Below are 15,023 nucleotides of genomic sequence, written 5' to 3' on the forward strand. Positions count from 1 at the left end.
ACCAAGCCCCATCACCATGTCCAATGACGCAGCCTTCCCCGTTAAAAACGGTGCTTGGGTTAATAATGTCACACGTCAAGTGGGGGGCGACGAGCGCCTAAGTGGTGGGTGGAATGGGTGTGGAATGGGTTGTGGTCCTGGACATGCGTTCGCTTTGGCCCTTCGCTCTTTTCCCTTGCTTCCCATGCTTCTCATATCCGTGCCCGTGTCCTTTCGCTTCCCTTGTTGTTGGGCGGACGGGTCTTCTCGTACGGCTCGTACCAGCGAAGGGGTTGATCAATTCCCAAACCTCTGCCTCTTGCACAAGATATCTTTTTTTCCCTATTTTCTTTCTCTTTCCTGTCGCTCCTTCTCAGCGATATCGCTGTCTTCTTCAAAAGCACATACCGGAGCTGCGGGGTACCTAGCTCCGAATCCGGCACCGTCGACCGGCCCTGACAAACTGTCTTTCTCAGACTTTTGTGTAATCGCTTTTGCCTCTTTTTGTATGCGTCACCTTACTTCAGTGCTGTCCAGCATCGACCCTCCCGACTTTTGAGCGAATGAGCGCAACAACACTGTCTCGGCTTCTAGTGTTTCCTCGCTTGGTTGGCTGCCTGAGGCTGCAGGACGGATGGGCGACCAAGAACTGATAACGCCCCAGTCTATGGGTCGCCCCTCCGACGAGGCTCTGAGAGATGAACCCTCAACCACAGCGGCCGTGGCCACCACACATCTCCGCGACGAAAATGTGGCGGACTCGCGGCCCGAGTCTCCTTCAGCTGAGACACCGCCTAGTGACTCTGGGACAAAGCCCACCGTTCCTATGCAGAAGCGACGACGGGTGACCCGTGCCTGTGATGAGTGTCGTCGCAAAAAGATCAAGTGTGATGGCAAACAGCCCTGTACACATTGTACCGTGTATAGCTACGGTGCGTCAAACTAACCCTGAGTCCATCCTTCCTCTGGTGCGATGTGACTATGAGCTCACTGATGGCGGGTTTGTAGAGTGTACATATGATCAACCTTCTAATCGAAGACGAAATCCTGCACCGCAGTATATCGAGGCTTTGGAGCAGAGGCTGCAGAAAGCCGAATCAATCCTGCGCTCCGTGCTACCGGGACTCGACCTTGACGACCCCAAATTTGACGCCCGAACCGTTGAACAATTAATCGAAGCAAGTCGTGCAAACACACCTGCCACTGCCACTACCACTGCGAATACCAATGCCAACGCCAGCGCAAATGTCAACATCAACGGCAATAGCAGTGGAAATGCAGCTGCGAGACCACCGACCGACCCTCCCAAACCGGAAGACGATGCTCAACTCCAGTCGATGGTTGACAGGACCGGCTCACTGGACTTGGATGATCATGGCAATTGGGATTTTCATGGCCATTCCTCTGGCTACGTCTTCATGAGAAAGTTTCGTGCGCAGTTTGGCGAAAAGTTCCTAGCAGAATACCGTCACCCCAGCAAAAACCGCACGATAGCCCAGGTCCTCGAGTCACCAAAGTCGGCAAACTCATCACCTATCGAGTTCAGCCTCTCTCACCACATTGATCTGCCGCCTAGAGAGGTGGCCGTTGAGTTGTGTCACAACACCCTGGACGACTGCTGCGCTCTTATGCGCCCTATACACCGACCGACTTTCTTCAAGCGACTTCACGCAGTATACGATACTGACCCTGAGCAATATAACAATCGTCATGTTCAATTCCTGCCTCAACTCTACGTGGTCATGGCCGTTGGCTGCCTATTCTCCAAGACCGAGAATGAGAACACCATGCTGGACTTGAAAGGCTACAAAGAGGCAATCGAACAAGGGTGGGAGCTGTCGAACCCGATCCGATGATAACGGTCGCTAACGCTGCATTAGATATCAATACTTTAGTACCGCCAAACAACTGCTCGACATTACGGATTGCAGGGATTTGGTGACGATCCAAGCCATCGTCTTCATGATACTATTCTTGCAGTCTTCGGCGAAATTACCCACTTGCTACGCATACATTGGCATTGCATTGAGGGCGTGTTGCCGGTTAGGCCTGCACCGCAATCTTCCCATCAATTTCAACCCCATCGAGTTGGAGGAAAGGAAGCGAATATTCTGGTTAGTGCGGAAGCTAGACTGTTACGTGGGTGCTGTACTTGGACTGCCCCAGATGTTGAGTGACGACGATATCGACCAAGAATTTCCTGCTGAGGTCGACGACGAGTACATTACCGAGCAGGGCATCTTACCAATGCCGGCTGGCACATTTCCTCTATTGAGAGCGACTAACGCCCACACAAGACTGACGATGCTTCTGAGAAAAGTTGTTCGGTATATCTACCCACTGAAGACTCCAGGAAATTCCACGGCCGAACCCGTCTATAGCATTAGCCACAAAAAGATTCGTGAGCTTGAGAGAGATCTGCAAAACTGGATGGATCAATTGCCGAGCGAGTTGCGACCTTCGGACAATGCTGGACGGGAGCTTTCCAGGTGGGTTCTTAGACTGGCTGTATTGCGACAAGGAAACTGACGGCGTCCAGAGTCCAACAACATCTGCGAATGGGTTACGCTCACGTCCAAATGATGGTCTATCGCCCGTTTATACATTATGTATCGCAAGCATGTCAAGCGCGGAACGTGGATAAGAGGAGCTTCGCGTGTGCCGCGGCATGTATCAGTGTTGCAAGGAACATTGTTCACATCACCAGCGAGATGAAGAGGCGAGGCTTATTGGTAGGCTCCTACTGGTTCGTCATGTACACGACCTACTTTGCCATCCTATCGCTCGTATTCTTCGTCATCGAGAACCCAAACAACCCCACAAGCACCGAGATCCTGAAAGATGCAAAGGAAGGACGGGACACACTAGCAAGCCTAGCGAAGCGAAGCGCGGCTGCCGATAGGTGTACTGTCAGCCTGACGGTAAGCCGCATCCAATGGCAGATATCACGAAACACAATGCTGACTGACCCATTTGGAAAGGGCCTCTTTGATGTTCTTCCAGAGAAGTTGAAGGAACGCCGGAGTTCGCTCAACTTTGCTCCAGCGAGCAGTCGCAAGCGCCCCCCACCAGGTGCCGAACCAGGACCACCGACCGAGAGACAAACTGCGCCCGATGTCACGACCCAGATGAGCTCTCGAGAACACTCGGCAACGCCCAGCAGAACAAGAACGTTGCCTTCGGATTATCTGGCCAAACTGGCCAAGAGAAACTCGCTGCCAGATCCGGTCATGTCGAGTTTCTCGGACCAAATGCAAAGTGCTCAAATGATGGGATTCCACAGTCCCTCGACGTCCTCGCCCATGTCGCCCAACTATCAGTACACGCCACAGATGGGCAATGCGCAAATACCAGATCTAAAGAATGTCATGTTCCCCAGCGACAACCCCTTTGCGTACCCTAATCAACCGATGAGTGCGCTCGAGTCGGTCGATGGACATTATTCGTTCTCCGAGTCGGGTATGACGCCCAACGAGGCGAACATCTTTGGCACACCGAGCGGTGGCAGCCATCAGATGCCTCTACCTGCGTCTCAATTTGGTGGCTACGAGTACCCTTTCCAGCATGGCTTGAGTGACAACCCCAGCTTAGCGCAGCAATTCGGCACCCAGACTGGGCGAGATTTTAACGCGCCTTTCACGGATATTCTCATGCACAACGCACTCGGGACTGACATGAATCATCTGGGGGGTGTGCCAAACACGACAGAATCAATGAACCTGGGAGGCGACGCAAGCGCCTCGACGAACCCGGAAGAATACTGGAAACAGTTGAATGGAGGGCAGATGGGTGGCATAGGAGCCGGGCTGCCACAGGGGGTGCAGGCGAGCATGGATTACTTTGGCACCGAGAGTTGGAACTCAGCTTGGGCCGAGCAGCATTACGGCAACAACACCCAGCAGTGACGATCGGTGTCTGGCGTTCGGGAGTTTTGGTCTACGCGGACTGTGAAATGAATTGGGGTAGGGGATTTGAGGCTTTGTGCAAATGTGCGTTATTATGATACCACAGATTGATCGGGAATGAGGGCTAATCGCATTGAACGGCGTCCTGGATCTTTCTGGTCCAAAATGTGTATGGGGCTGATTGACGAATGGAGACGTATATGTGGACAACGATGAGCTTGGGGGGAGATTGGATTTGTGAAAGAAGACGAGCAGAATCGGTGGGAAATACGAGGCCATAAATGTACCTATTTCCGAAGGTGTGTACCTAGGTAGGTAGTCACCCGCCAGTGTTGAAGGGAAAAGAATAACGCAAATCACACCGAAATGCTTATTACCTTTATCAAAGAACCCTTATAGCCAGCCAGCAAGCCAGCCAGCCATAGGGGGTTTTGGGGACACTCGAGCTCCTGTTTTGCAGGAACAGGAGAGTTCTATTGTAGAGAGAGCAAGACACATCTTCCCCATTTTCTTTCCTATTCATTTTTGGTGTTCTCTAATTTTTTTCCCCCTGATTTGATATCCCCTGGAATTTCCCTCCCTACTTTTCTCCGGGTTTCGTCATGCGCCCAGCCTTTTGCCAAATCTGGCGGAAAGTCTTGGGAAAGTCTTGGAAGAGAGGGAGAGGGAGGGAAAGAGCGGAAAATCTTGGGTCTTTTTTTCTTCCCCCTGGGCAAAGAGAGAAAGGGGGGAATAATAAAGATAGGCAAAGAGAGAGAGTGGCTTTTGCTTGGTTGGTAATTGTTTACCTATCGTGTACTTATCAGTACCTACTCGTAGATATATTAGGTACTTAGTACATATAGATACCTGACGGGTTTATCACCTAGACAACATACCTTATGAGTACCTATGAGTACCTGGTGTACTAGGGGGCATAGTGAGGCGAGCTGGGTCCTCGGCATGTATTCGTACCTAGCTACTTATGTGTCCTTTGTACTGAGCACCTACCTACCTGCCAGGTAGGATAGACAGGTGGCAGGGCAGAGGCAGAGGGATCGAAGCCAGGGGTGGTCGTTGCATAATTGTAGGCTCAATAGGCGTGAATGGGTGCCTTTGGGGCAGTTGACTTCCCCCTCACATCCCTCTATACCTCCCTCATGTTCTTATCCCTATGCTTCTCATTATCTGCTATTCTATCGTCCCTTCTCATCTCGTAAGTAAACGACGATGACGACGACGACGATGATACGCAAACGGATGGGCAAGATAAGGAACAAGTCACCCACACACGCGGTTTGGAAGTTGCATCGTTGCCCGCAGATAGGTAAGTAATCGATCACTGCACATGTTTTTGGGAACCAGCAGCACCTATGCCGTGCATGCATACATAGGTATTATACTGAGTAAATGTATGCATGTGCTTTGTGATTCCTTAGGGCGAGCTTTGCCTTGTTGGGAGTGTCTTGATCTTGGTAGGAGTCTAAGATGTGTGCGCAAGTCCCTACAAGGTACGAGGTACAAGTGTTTGACACTGAGCATGGTCTGCCGACCTATCGACTGCACCTACCGATATCTCCCTAGTTTGGAGCATAGCGAACCAGAAGATGCATGGCATGATATATGATAATCATCATCTCATGCTTTCGTTTCTTCCTTCGCCACTCGCGAAATGCACGACATACGACATACGAGTGACTATGCCACCATCCCACACAAGTCCTAAGCCATTTCAAGCACGGGGCGACGGAACTCGAATTCAGCTCGGGCACTTCGTGTTTGCGGGCTCTGGCACTATTATTAATTTCTGTCCGACTCCTCGTATGCAAAAGTGACCTGATCAACGATACGGCGCCCAGACCTTCCAGAAGAGATACACCTCTCTAACAAGCCAGTCAGGGCTAGTCTCGATGTCACATGGAAAAATACTTGGTATTCGTAATGTCTTCACCGATAATCTCTAAGATCGAGTCGTCCGTGGCGCGTATCGTCGATGTGAGCCCCTTCTCAGAGAGTGTCTGGGGAAACCGTACCGAGCTAAGGACGGAAAAGCCATGGCAAGAGATAGGACCAAGAGATTCCGGTCTTGGAAGCAATTTTCGGAGCAAAGGCTTTTTGAGTTTCCATTCACCTTTCGGCCAAGGGGGCAGAGGGCGCCAATAATTCTGACGAAAAGGTGGTGGCGAAATCCCGTATCACCCGCTGAGGAGCCCGAGTGAGCCAGGATTGACAGTGCTGCGCCTCGCTGAGAAATGTCTTGGTAGTTGTGTTCCTCCCTTGGCCGACTTCTCGTCCCGCTGGGTGGTTTTCCAAGGATTTCCGACGTTCCAAGAAGACCAAGACTCCTCAGGGTTTCATCAGGGGCCCCGATTCCGCTCTTGAGTCTTGGGCTTGTGTCATCTCTGGCATTTCTCAGCTGATTAAAGTCAGCCCAGAATCAACCCTGTGAATGGGCAAAGTCACTGCCATCTGCATGTCACCACAGAGGGAAGGTGTAGATATGGGTTGATCCCGAGGAGAATCCAGGCTAGGCTCGACTCGACTCGACTCGAGGTGCAAGCCACAGAGTTCGTATCACGCTGACAGCCGACTCGAGGGTTCGGAGAGGGTGTTGCTCACTGCGCAGAGGCTGCGTGGTGCAGGAGGTGGAGGTGGTGCAAGTGGTGCAGCTGCTCCCTTTTAGTCGGACCGCGGTCAAAGCAACCCCCACCACGACGCAGGCAACTGGCGGGCTGGGATTGGCGGGATTGTGTAGTGGCTTGGCACAGGCTCAGGCCAAGACGCTAGTGGACGCTGCTCCATCCCAGCTGCCCATCGAGCCCGTCAACGCCCTCATTCTCGGCGTCTCTCTCACTCTCTTTTCTCTCTTTCACTGCCACTCTGCACGTCGAACCAACGGCCAGATGCGTTTCGCCTTTTGCGCTCTGACTTTGGCTCTGGCCTCTCCCGCCTCTCGCGCCCTCTCGTCCGTGAAAATGAATCTTCTCCCTTGTCTGTCCACTTTCTGAAGCCCCAGAAGGCCCCAAGCTCAAACTCCCCTGCCCTCTTTCCTGCCTCATGCTCTTCACCCCCCTCGGGCTTCCCTGAATGGTTCCTTCCCCGTCATCTCAACCCATCAGTACTGCCCCCCTCCCTCTCCCGAAAAGAATCAAACCCCCCCGGCGACAAAATACTAGTAGTAGTCCCTCTCTTCCGTAAAATTAAATCTGGTCCTCTCTGAGCGTATCTCCTTCTCCTGGTCTCTTAGACGACTGTGTGAATCACCGGCCTACCGTCTTGTCCGCTGTCCGTGACAGAGCGACGGTATACTTAATAGTGGCCAGTCGCCCGCACCCGCCTAATCACTACTCAGGCGTAAAAAACCTTCCACCACCTTTTCCCTCGCCCGGAAATTTGGTTGTCCTCACACCCTTCTTTTTTCTTCATCTTCAACTTTCGCTTTTCCATCACCCTCGTCACCTTCTTGGCGTGATCAAAGCTCGCATTGTGGCAGCCTTGCGTTCGCTGGTTTAACTGTTCTATTCCGCCGCCGCCAAGTTTCGACATTGCTCTTGGCGCTGTTCGCAAGCCAAGCAAACAATGGCTGACCTGGGAGAGAGCAACACGCCCACTCCAAATCCTCCTGCCCCTCAAGAGGTGCTTCAGCAACAAGGTCAACTCCAGCAGCAGCCGCTGGCCTCAAACCAGCCTGCTCCCAACGTCAACGCCGCCGGCGAAAATCTGCAGTGCCAGTGGCAAGGATGCGGCGAGCGCTGTCCTTCAGCTGAGTCGCTCTACGTGAGATCCTTTCTCTCCTCCGCTGATGGCGACGCGCGCTGACAATGACTACAGGAGCACGTCTGCGAGCGCCATGTCGGCCGCAAGTCGACAAACAATCTCAACTTGACCTGCGCCTGGGGCCAGTGTCGCACCACCACCGTCAAGCGTGATCACATCACCTCCCACATCCGCGTCCATGTTCCCTTGAAACCTCACAAGTGCGAGTTCTGCGGCAAGGCCTTCAAGCGTCCGCAGGACCTCAAGAAACATGTCAAGACTCACGCCGACGACAGCGTCATCATGCGCTCTCCCAACATGGAGGCAGGTGGCGGCCAGCGTCAGTCTCAGAATGGCATGGGACAAGGTGGGCTTTACGGCGCCTCATACTATGGTCGCAGTCTGACTGGACAAGTGCCTCCAAATTACTATGCCCCGGCCATGCCAGGGCCACAAGATTACACTGGCCAGCATCACCCGAATCAATATTACCAGCCTCATCCTCCAGTCCAGGTAAGCAACCCCTTCTGTGGGCATTTGGCATGTGAGAAGTCTCTAACAGCAAACTGCAGACGGGGCAGCACCCTGGCTATGGCCCGGTGACATACTATAGTACCGCACCTCAGACCACCTACGACTTCGAAGCCCGCAAACGTGGTTATGATGCTCTCGACCACTTCTTCGGCCAGGTCAAGCGCAGAGAGGTCGACCCTATCAACTTCCAGAATGTCAGCCGCCGTCTATTTGAGCTCCAAGGTCTCCAGCTGCCACAGATCATCCCCGCCGCTATCCCGACTCCTGCCTACCAACCTGTGGCGGTCGGCGGTGGCTATGGACAAGAAGACCCTATTCAGGCCTACAGCTTGCCGCCGATGGGTAACGCGAAGACGAGGGAGGACTTGACATCGATCGACCAAATCCTGGAGCAGATGCAAGCCACCATCTACGAGAACGACGCGCATCTCACCGCTGGCGTCGCACCAACCGGCTCCGGCTACGTGACCTATGCCCGCTCGAGCAACAGCCCCCCAACCTCGTCCCATCTTTCAGCGGCAGCCGCTCACGCGAATGCGGCCTCGTTGCTTCAGCATGGTCACCAAGACAGCATTACCAGCGCCACGGATGCCAGCACACCGGGTCTCACCCCTCCATCCTCTGCGCAAAGCTACACTTCCGGCCAGAGTCCCCTGCCTGGCCACGCCGCACCGACCGGCAACGCCATGTATCCGACTTTGCCAGCCAGTGCGAGCGACATGGCATACGCGGCAGCCAACGCGGCGACTCTCAGCGGTCTTTACGAGACTGATGAGCGGCGCCGCTGGGATGGCGGTCGACTCCAGCGCGCTGCTCCTGGCAAGATCAAGGACGAGATGGACGTCGGCAGCGACGGCTCCCTCACTCCTCCGGCCACTGCTATTAAACAAGAATCTCCCAAGGGCAAAAAGAAGGTTTCGCCGCAAGATAGTGTCATTGACCCTGCCCTCGCGAGTGCCGAAGGCGCTGAGACACCCAAGAGTGGAGAATCCAAAGATGCTCCCGATCAAACGGAAATGTGGGTTCAAAATATGCGTCTGATTGAATGGATGCGCGAGTTCATCAAGAAGAAGCTTCAGAGCGGCGACTACGAGGACGGCGATGGGGCGGCAAAGGATTCAGTTGTGAAAGACTCTGGCGAGCATCGAGACGCTGAGATGACTGGCACAGACGACGTCAAAGAAAAGTCTGAGGAAGAACAACTTTACCCTGTGCTGCGGCATGTGGAAGAGGCTGCCTAATATAGCGGCGGCTGCTGCTGCTCATGAGTCATGGTGGAGGTGACAGGAATGTCTAGTTTTGTTCAGAAATCGATGAGAAAAAAGGATTCAGACAAGGCTCTATGAGAGCCGCTAGGGGGCGTTGGATGGGCTGGCCATGAATTGATGACTTTACTCACTACACTGATCGTTTTGACAGTCGGAGCAACGAGGTCAGACTGCATGGATGAATACGACACCACAATGCGATCCCAGACGTTGACGCGAGAGTGAAACAAAGGAGGCGTCACTCGCTTAGCACTTCTCTATCTGATGTATGTCCAGTACGTTAAAGCGCAGACGCAGTCCTTAATCTCACAAGCAATCACCCTCTCCGGGACTCTGGTCTGTGCATGTTGCTGCACAGTGTACAATTAAGCTTTTATCATCTGCTCTTCCAAAACCTCACGCCCGTCAAACCTCCTCGCTTCACAACTTCGCCCATCTGCTGGCAATCTCGTCACTGATTTCTGTCTACCATCGCATGTTCTCGTGGTGCACTCATTACGTTATAGCAAGACTTGCCCTGCAAAGATGCTTCATAGATCAGGTGATCCTTACAGCATTTCTCTGCAAATTCACGGATAAGCTCGGTAAGTCGTTGATCCAGACCTCTCGTGATGGACTCTCCATCGTCACCAGTTTTTGGATTCAAGCACCATCCTCCACAAAATGGTGGCGATGGCTTGTAGAGATTGGTTAGAGATCTCAAGAGGCCCGCGCGTACTCTGGCCTGACATCCGACCCGGGCATCAATGTGCTCGTACATGTCCCCAGCGGCGAAACATCTCATGACTTTACAAGCTCATTTAATGAAGCGTCATCGCTACATAGCGTGCCCAGGCGAATTATTTGGATATGGTATGTAATACTAACTAACTTCACTTTTGATATCTGCCAAATACTTGCCTTGAAGGAAACAGAAATAAACAGACCATGAACGGACATAGCCAAAAGGTATTGGTGCGCAACTTTGAGAATGTGGTGCGAGGAGACGTTGCGTCCGTGGGAGGCAAGAATGCCTCCTTGGGAGAGATGATCGGTGGCCTCAAAGCAGAGGGTATTGCAGTCCCGCCTGGCTTTGCCACAACCGCCGACGCATATTGGCGCTACGTCGATGCCAACGACATCAGGGGGAAGATGACCAAGCTGATCGGGGACTGGCAATCTGGCAAAGCGGCTCTTCCAGAGACTGGCCATGCGGTGCGAAATCTGTTTCTGCGTGGCGACTGGCCGGCGGACGTGTCGACCGCCATCATAACCGCCTACCAGGAGCTTTCTGCGCAGACAGGCATTAAGAATCTGTCAGTCGCAGTCCGCTCCAGTGCCACAGCCGAGGACTTGCCTGACGCCAGTTTTGCCGGCCAGCAAGAAACATTTCTGAACATCTCGGGTCAAGCTGCGCTTCTCAACGCCTGCCGACGCTGCTATGCTTCGCTCTTCACGGACCGGGCTATCAGCTATCGCCAAACCGCACATTTCGATCACCTAAAAGTCGCTCTTTCTATCGGGGTGCAACGCATGGTGCGCTCGGATGCTGCCGGGTCCGGCGTCATGTTCACACTCGATACCGAGAGCGGCTTCAACAAGGTTGTGCTCATCAACGCAGCCTGGGGCCTGGGCGAGAATGTCGTCCAGGGCACCGTCAATCCCGACGAATACCAAGTCTTCAAACCGCTTCTCACCAACCCCGACCTCGTCCCGATCATTGAGAAGAAACGGGGTGAAAAGGCGATGAAGATGGTCTATGGGAATGAGCACATGCCAACCCGCAACGTGCCCACCTCTAAGGCAGAGAGGAACAGTTTCGTGCTCAACGACCCGGAAATCCTCAATCTAGCGCGCTGGGCGTGCATCATCGAGAACCACTACAAATGCCCCATGGACATCGAATGGGCCAAGGACGGCATCACGGGGGAGATGTTCATTGTCCAGGCGAGGCCGGAGACCGTGCAAGCACGGCGTGAGGCTGGCGTCTTCAAAACCTACAAGATTGGCAAAAAGGGTCGCGTCCTCGCGACGGGACTCTCGGTGGGCGAGGCAGCCGTGTCGGGTCGTCTGTGCCTTATCGAAACCGCCAAGGACATTGACAAATTCGTGGATGGGTCGATTTTGGTGACGGAAACGACGGATCCAGACTGGGTGCCCATCATGAAACGCGCCGCAGCCATCATCACCGACCACGGCGGGCGAACGTCGCATGCGGCAATTGTCAGCCGGGAACTTGGTGTTCCTGCAGTCGTTGGAACGGGGAATGCCACCTACGTCCTTCACACGGGACAAGATGTTACAGTATCTTGCGCCGAGGGCGATACCGCGTTTGTGTATGAGGGTATTTCCGAGATCACCACCAAGGAAGTCGACGTGACTGGGCTACCCGCTACGCGGACAAATGTCATGCTGAATCTCGCCAACCCGGCATCTGCCTATCGTTGGTGGCGTCTCCCCGCGGACGGCATCGGCCTCGCACGCATGGAATTCGTCGTCAGCAGCATCCAAGTCCACCCGATGGCACTGGTCCATTTCGACAAGTTGAAGGATGAAAAGGCCCAGGCCGAAATCACCAGGCTGACAGCGGGTTACAAGGACAAACCCGAGTACTTTGTGGACAAGCTCTCGCGGGGCTTGGCCTGCCTGTGCGCGGCCGTGTACCCAAAACCAGTAATTATCCGGATGAGTGACTTCAAGACAAACGAGTACGCCAACCTGATCGGTGGGAAGGACTTTGAGCCCAAGGAAGAGAATCCCATGCTAGGCTTCCGTGGTGCGTCGCGGTACTACTCGCCCCGTTACAAAGAAGGCTTCGCACTCGAATGCCGAGCCATCAAACGGATCCGCGAGGAGATGGGCTTTACGAATGCCATCGTCATGATCCCCTTCTGCCGGACAGTGAGCGAAGCCACAAAAGTGATGCAAGTCATGGCCGAGAACGGGCTTGTGCGCGGCGAAAACGGGCTCCAGGTCTACGTCATGTGCGAGATTCCCTCCAACGTGATTCTAGCAGAGGAGTTCACGCGCCAGTTCGATGGGTTTTCCATCGGCTCCAACGACCTGACTCAGCTCACGCTCGGCGTGGACCGCGACTCGGCCGAGCTGGCCGACTTGTTCGACGAGCAGGACGCCGCGGTCAAATGGATGATTGAGCGCGTCATCGCCGTCGCTCGCAAGGCCGGGCGCAAGATCGGCCTCTGTGGCCAAGCGCCCAGCAATCATCCCGAGTTTGCCAAGTTCTTGGTCGAGTGTGGGATTAGTTCCGTCTCGGTCAGCCCGGATAGTTTTCTCGAGGTCAAGAGGCATGTCGTTGCGAGCGAAAAGGGTAAGGTCAATGGGGGCGGGATCGTGAATGGGAATGGGAATGGGAGTGGTGCTTGAGTTTGTTGAGATGGATGTGGCCCCTGTCCCCGGTACTGCAGGCTCAAGGGAGGGATAACTTGCTTGGGGTTTGGGGATACAATCAAGGAGAAAGAAGAAAAGAATGAATGAGTGATTGAATGAAATGAAGTTCCGGGATGTGCAGAATGGTAGGAGAGGTTGACAAAAGAGGTCTGTCACATTATGCATTTTGTAGCTAATAGGTATTTACGAATTAGGCTTGTGTTCATCACATCATCACATCATCATCTACACACATGAGCTACCCGAGGTAGGTATAAACTGTGTGGCAGCTTATCCCCCTGAAACAGACGCGAGAGGCGGGAGTGGAATCCAGCCAGAAAAAGGGAGGAAGAAAGGAAGAAGAGAAGGGAAAAGGAAAAGAAAGACATGAATCGTACAGATTCAGAAGGAATCGGCGAGGTTGCAACCCCTTCTGTTCGATTTGGAACACCTTTGAACCCTTTTTGTTTGACCCCTTACTCGGTACCCTCCTTGGATCCCTATTCCCTTGAACCCATACGATCCCCTTGGCGAGTGGCCGGGTTCTTTGATCTGTTCAGCCCAGACCCCTTTGACCGGTCCAATTTTCCTAATCATACACTTTGAGCCATTTGAAACACACTCCTTACGGACTCAGCAGCTGTTGCGCCGACTCGCGCACGTTCTCGGCAGACTGGGCCAACTTGGCCCTCTCCTCGGCCGACAGAGGCAAGGGCAGCGTCTTGACGACGCCGCGCCTGCCCAACACGGCGGGTGTGCTCAGGCAGCAGCCCAGTTCGGGCTGCATGTGGCTGACGGGGCGGACGTCGCGGCGGTCGAAGAGGATGGAGGCGCAGATGCTGGCCACGACGGCGGCGATGCCGAAGGCGATGGCGCCCTTGGCGTCGACGATGCGCTGGCCCTCGCGCCGGCATTCGTCCGCGAGGGCCTGGAGGTCCTGCGGCTGCTGCGGGGGCAGAGCCTCGTCGATCGGCACCCCGTCGACGGACGCGTGCGACCACGCCACGAACTGCGAGTCGCCGTGCTGGCCTAGGACGTAGGCGTTGATCGGGCCGGGTGCGATCTAAAAAAAACAGTGGAATGTTAGATTCATTCGGTCGTGAGAGAGATATGTGAGGGGGGCGTTACCTCGAATCTATTCGCAAGCATTCTGCGCAGTCGGACCGTGTCCAGGAACGTGCCTGAGCCTATCACTTGGGATTTTGGAAGGCCCGAGAGTCGCTGAGCCAGCGTCGTGAGCACATCGACCGGGTGTGACACGATAAGCAGGATCAGGTCCGAGCGGAACGGCCTCATTGAGTCGATGATCCTCTCGAGGATGGCCGCGTTCCTCTCCACCAGCTCAAGCGAGGTCTCGCCTGGTTTTGCGCGTGCGTCAGTCAATTTTGCTCTCAGCACACAAATCACAAAGAGTAGGACAGGCCTCCCTTTTCCTTCTTACCTCTTGTCCTCTTCGACCCAGCGGTGATGACCACAATGTCACATTCGCCAGCCTCCTTGAGCGTCCCGGCCCGAACGCGAGTGGTGCTGTCTTCAGCGTAGCACGCGTCCGACAGGTCCCGCACCTGGCCGTCTCGCTTCTCGGGCTTCACGTCGACGAGCAGCAGCTCGCTGTAGAGGGAGCCGCGCAGGAGTGCAAACGCCGTGGCAGCGCCGACCTCTCCGGCTCCAATAATGGCAATCCGAGCAGTCATCTCGTTTAGTATGGGATTTTAGTGTGTTTTGAATAATATGTCAATGCCCATCGTCCTCTCTTCGAGGTGGATTGCGGGCCCAGATGAGTTTTATAGATCTCTCGCGAAAATGCAAGCACCCTTTGCCATTGGAAAAAGGTGGTCTGTCCGTGGCGTGAGACTGGGTACCGAGTACGTTGGCGGGTCTTGGGGCGTCGGACGCATCATCACATGTTGGACACGTGCCCCAAGGTTGTGCGTCTTGTGCAGGTTTCACGACTGTCATGGAGACGTGAATCTACCTGGGTATGTTTGCTGCCCTGCTTGCGATGAGGAGAGGTTGACTGTAGGAATAAGAAGTGCATCTGGCTCTCGGCCTTTAGTGTCACTTGCGGACAGAGCAGAACTCCTTGGCAGCGCAGCCTCGTCGCCAATGTTTCAATAGCGCAACCAACACCCCAGGTTCAAGTGACTACTACGTGTTATTAAAATAGCAGTCATGTTCTATTTGTCGTCTTCGAACAGATATATATAGTGCTTGACTCAGTGGTCTCTTAGTTTGA

At 54.1% G+C, this 15,023-nt stretch overlaps 4 protein-coding genes across 4 annotated transcripts; 3 read left to right on the forward strand and 1 right to left on the reverse strand.

Annotated features, from left to right (window-relative positions):
- Positions 1–613: 613 nt before the first annotated feature.
- On the forward strand, positions 614–3,884 carry Z520_03879 (uncharacterized protein; the record flags this gene model as incomplete). Its single annotated transcript, XM_016774389.1, has 5 exons — positions 614–911; positions 988–1,807; positions 1,860–2,468; positions 2,519–2,900; positions 2,961–3,884. 5 exons carry the CDS (start codon positions 614–616, stop codon positions 3,882–3,884), a joined length of 3,033 nt encoding a protein of 1,010 aa, XP_016634316.1.
- A 3,558-nt stretch (positions 3,885–7,442) lies between these two features.
- Z520_03880 (uncharacterized protein) lies at positions 7,443–9,394 on the forward strand (the record flags this gene model as incomplete). Its single annotated transcript, XM_016774390.1, has 3 exons — positions 7,443–7,640; positions 7,695–8,132; positions 8,192–9,394. 3 exons carry the CDS (start codon positions 7,443–7,445, stop codon positions 9,392–9,394), a joined length of 1,839 nt encoding a protein of 612 aa, XP_016634317.1.
- A 954-nt stretch (positions 9,395–10,348) lies between these two features.
- Z520_03881 (uncharacterized protein) lies at positions 10,349–12,784 on the forward strand (the record flags this gene model as incomplete). Its single annotated transcript, XM_016774391.1, has 1 exon — positions 10,349–12,784. One exon carries the CDS (start codon positions 10,349–10,351, stop codon positions 12,782–12,784), a length of 2,436 nt encoding a protein of 811 aa, XP_016634318.1.
- A 628-nt stretch (positions 12,785–13,412) lies between these two features.
- Positions 13,413–14,481, reverse strand: Z520_03882 (uncharacterized protein; the record flags this gene model as incomplete). The annotated part of the gene is made up of 3 exons (XM_016774392.1): positions 13,413–13,850; positions 13,916–14,145; positions 14,229–14,481. 3 exons carry the CDS (start codon positions 14,479–14,481, stop codon positions 13,413–13,415), a joined length of 921 nt encoding a protein of 306 aa, XP_016634319.1.
- Positions 14,482–15,023: the final 542 nt, after the last annotated feature.

The sequence above is a fragment of the Fonsecaea multimorphosa genome (assembly GCF_000836435.1).
Source record: "Fonsecaea multimorphosa CBS 102226 unplaced genomic scaffold supercont1.6, whole genome shotgun sequence".
NCBI lineage: Eukaryota > Fungi > Ascomycota > Eurotiomycetes > Chaetothyriales > Herpotrichiellaceae > Fonsecaea > Fonsecaea multimorphosa.